This window comes from Morone saxatilis, unplaced genomic scaffold, assembly GCF_004916995.1.
Source record: "Morone saxatilis isolate NCDOM2014 unplaced genomic scaffold, NCSU_SB_2.0 Contig11, whole genome shotgun sequence".
NCBI classification, from domain to species: Eukaryota; Metazoa; Chordata; class Actinopteri; family Moronidae; genus Morone; species Morone saxatilis.
The window spans coordinates 29,700,176-29,704,414 of record NW_023339663.1 but is presented as its reverse complement, the minus strand read 5'-3'; the positions used below and the strand labels follow the sequence as shown (position 1 = coordinate 29,704,414).

At 41.3% G+C, this 4,239-nt stretch overlaps 1 protein-coding gene across 1 annotated transcript in view; it reads left to right on the top strand.

The window, feature by feature from the left end:
- Nucleotides 1-2,563, top strand: part of mesd (mesoderm development LRP chaperone) — a 6,442-nt gene extending 3,879 nt beyond the window's left edge. The window contains exon 3 of the mRNA XM_035652557.1: nucleotides 1,752-2,563. Coding sequence (XP_035508450.1) covers nucleotides 1,752-2,019 — 268 coding nt within the window. The 3' untranslated portion in view covers nucleotides 2,020-2,563. The remainder of the gene's footprint in view (nucleotides 1-1,751) is intronic.
- Nucleotides 2,564-4,239: the final 1,676 nt, after the last annotated feature.

Here is a 4,239-nt window from a genome sequence, read left to right as displayed (position 1 = left end):
CACTGCTGATAAACCATTAGTAATAAAGTAGTAGAACAAAGCCTGGTAAAATTGCAGGACTTGGATCTGTTTTGTCTGAAAGAGATGTGAAGCTTCGGAGCACTGGAACACAGAGAGCACAGTGACATTCTGGTGGTTTGTAGAAGGCAGCTACAAGCTGGAGCCCAGCACTGACCACGGCTCAATCAAGGTCTATTACAGCCTTATCTCTGGAGCTTTCGGCTTATCTTAAGATAGCAGACTTGGAGTTTGCTTAGTGTTAGAGAGTGTGCATCTGTCATGCAAACCCATTTAAACGTAGCGTGATAACGCGCATGTGCTAAAAGAACATATTAAAGCTCGTTTACAATTTGTTAGTTAGTTTACCTACCTAACCTTGGCTGGTCCCTAAACCAGGAACTATCATTTTATTATTTTTTATGTAGAATAATTAAGGAAGAATTGAAATTGCAGTTGTGGTGATGAACGAGTTAGTTTGTTCGATGGAACTCTTGCAATCGGGCTGAGTGATGTGTGTGAAAGGGGAATGTGCACGTAGTGTAAAGCGCTTTGAGTGGTCGGAAGACTAGAAAGGTGGCTATACCGTAGGCCAGGTCCATTTACCATTTACCCGTTATTATAACTGTTGCTCTTATTGTTATTTAGAGAGGTCCAGGAATCAATGGCTACTCGACTACCTTTACTCATTGACTCCATTACCTTGTTTCGCTATAGAGTACAGGTATCGCTGTTTGTGTAAAGCAACTTTATGTTCTGTTACAGTATTTTGGTTTCTGTGAGGCAGATTTTACACACAGCGTGTCCATTTTGTGCTTCTCAATAAGTTCATCAAATCCAAATGTGTCCAGATGTCTGCTCTTAAGATACTGGGTGCTTTTATAATCAAGAGCGACGCTGTAATGACGTGACTTTAAACTTTTTTGTCGATGTTGGTAAACTATAACTGTGTGTAAACTCCCAATTAATCCCGATTATTTTGGTTAATATTGAAATCACATTATTAAACAAAATTTAAAGATTACTTTACTTTAACTGTAGTTTATTTAGCAGAATTAATGGCCAATGATTTCCCCTCTAACTATACGGCATACTGCTGATGTCAGTCTAGCCCTGTACCAGTTTGCTGAATCCATCACCAACAGTTCCAGCGTCTATGTCCTCCTGCTTTGACCGTTTGAAAGTTGTGTTCTTGGAAAAGTTTCCGTTAACTGGCAGCACCTGTGCTCCTGCTGCAGCTGCTTCCTCAGAGAGGATGTGCGAGCTTGTGGCTTTCACAATAAAAAAAAAAATCCTTGTGGCTGATAAGCTTGGTAACATTTAGCTGATTTTAGATTTTAAAATAATTTTCCCATACCCATGAATTTATATAAAGATATTTTGCACCCATCTTATTCCAGCATCACATATCATACATCATATAGCATATATAACTTTGTTTATGAATTCCTTTTATTAATGAACCTGTAACACATTGACTGAAAACAACAGCAGTACATTATGTAGGGCAGTCTCTGTTTTGGTTTTGGTCAAAATTGAGTTCTGACTGAAATTGAACTTTTAATTGTCACATATTCCCACAGTCAGTGCAACTGAGAATACATATTTAATAAGCACATAACTGCTGTTCCACGTAAAATGCATTTGGCTGGCTCTAAACAGTTATGTTGTTAGTGTAGTTACTGCAGTTAGGGTTAGGGTTAGTATAGGCAGTATAATACAGTACCTGGTTTGATCCACCTGTCCTCCTGCAGATTCGTGGTGGGCTCCAACAGGGTGATCTTCATGCTGCGGGACGGCAGCATGGCCTGGGAGGTCAAAGATTTCCTTGTGGCCCAGGAACGCTGCGCCGACGTCACCGTGGAGGGACAGGTGTTCCCCGGGAAGGCCGCCAAGAAGGATGACGGCAAACACAAGCAGCAGAATGAAGTCAACGCCAAAAAGAAGGGCAAGAAGAAGACGGAGAGCAAAAATTCAGATTTGGAGGGGAACAGGGCCAGCCATGTGAAACAGGAGCTGTGACGGAATAACGTAGAAGAAGAATCACAGGTCCTCTTTTCTTCCGGCCTTAAGACACGCTCGTTCTCACCACCGATCTGTGAGCAATAAACTCATAAGGGGCTGCAGGACCACGTGCTGGTTCAGAGTCGGTGGTATGAGTGAACTAATAACCCGGACTGCTCAGCTGGTATCATAATTCAGAGTTTTACTCCACCTCTCCCTCATTGGTACAGTGGAAAGCACATTCTTGAAATCATTGTCACAGAGTGGTAACAAGCTCTTTAAAATCACCTGTAATGTCAGTGCTGTCTGGTTTCTTTAGTTATTTTCTGTTGATCAGTTATCACCGAATGAAAACCAATACGAGCACATTTTGTTTAATAGTACTCAAGGTAAGCATTAGTAATTGTTCTTCTTTGCCCTGTTCGATACAGACATGGAGTGATTCAGCAGACCTCCTGGTCCTGGTCTGTTCACATCCAGCAGCACGTCAAGATTTGATACAAAAGTAGCACCCACGTTTTCTGTTTGATTTTTCACTGAAAATAAAAAATATTTTATATAATTGTATGAGTTATCTTTCATTGCTGAGGTTAGAATCAAACCTCTCCTGGATTCCTGTGTGAGGGCATTGTTTATCTCAACCTGCTGCTCTTTGGCTTTACTGTAATGGCTGACACTGCGTACAGCAGAGTCACCTGAATAAACCATTAAAATCATTTTCCTTCATTTCCTAGACTAAATCATATTTACATATTTACATGAGACAATCAATGCGGATAAAAGCAGACAATACAGACAAAATCATGAACAGTCAAAAGTAGGACCGTTTTACCAAATGTGCACCATAGTGGGGGCTAGAACAGAGATGTGGCATTGAAAACTAAACCTGAACTAAAAAAGTAAACATTGGCATTGAACACTTGTATTGGAAATACATTAAAAATATATTTCACTTTACTTTTACTGTGTTTTTCAACGACAATCTCCGAACTGTTGGGGCTGGGTCCTTGCAGCAACAGCCATGGATTCAGGGCCGGCCTGTGGACCTTTGTTGCTTGTCACCCCCCATCTTAAGCTGTCCTATCCAATGAATAGGATCCAGTAGCCCCAATAATTCCAGTGTCAACAGGTCACACTCCTGTGAGAAGTGACATGCATGATGTAAAAGTCACATGGATTCTGATATGACTGTTGACAGTGAAGCCACACAAATAATGGGTTTAGACCACATATGAAAGTGGTCCAAATCTGAAAAGATCAGATTCCATGTGATTTGTGCTGTTCACACTATCACGAGAAACAAAATCAGACTTGGGCCACTTGCAGTGTGAACGTAGCAGTACAATCCCAGAATGCCCTGAACAAACCCAGTGTCACTTCGGTTGTAAGGGATTCCTGTGTGTAGGTATTTTATTATATAAAAGCACACAGAGGCCACGAGGAAAGAAGTCCAGACCCATTTTATCATTGAGCACTCTAGTGTTATCAACCATGCATAAAGCTTGGTTGCTATGATGCACTCCTTTATGCCCACATGAGTAATTTCAGTGAAAATGTGTTGCATATTACGGAAGCGTATTGCTGCCACACTACGAAAAAGAAAATAGGCTCAGTATCACGTAATTACGTGAAAAGTTTATTGTTATATCAATATCTTTTTCAATGCCGGTTGCAATGCCAGTTAACGTCTTTTGGGAAAGAAACGAGAAAAATCGCTACAAAATAAGCCAAATACTGGCGCAGCAGCTGAAGCTAACTCAATCGGGCACATGCTTTCGTTTTAGTGATGTGTCTGGCACGAACAAAATTTTAGTGATGTGTCTGGCACGAACAAAATTCTACAGGTGACAACACATCCAGCATGTCTCTCCCAACAAGCACCGCAAACTTTACTCCAGAGTCAGCATCTCTAGGTGATGTAGCAAGTAGTTCCACAGCTGCATATGATGTTGTGCATATCACCATAAAACTTCATAGAGTTAATCTTCTGGAGGAGATGATAGACCAATTCAAGGATGCAGCTCTCCTCAAACACCAACTAAAATACACCTACATAGACGAAAAAGGAGCTGACGCAGATGGTGTCTCAAGGGATGTGTACCCTGCATTTTGGACCGAGCTACTGGACCACACAGCTGAAGGGGAGGACCTGAGGGTTCCATCTCTGTGTCCTAAGTGGCAAGAAGAAGAATGGAAATCCATTGGCCGAATTCTTTTGAAGGGATTTCAAGACCATGG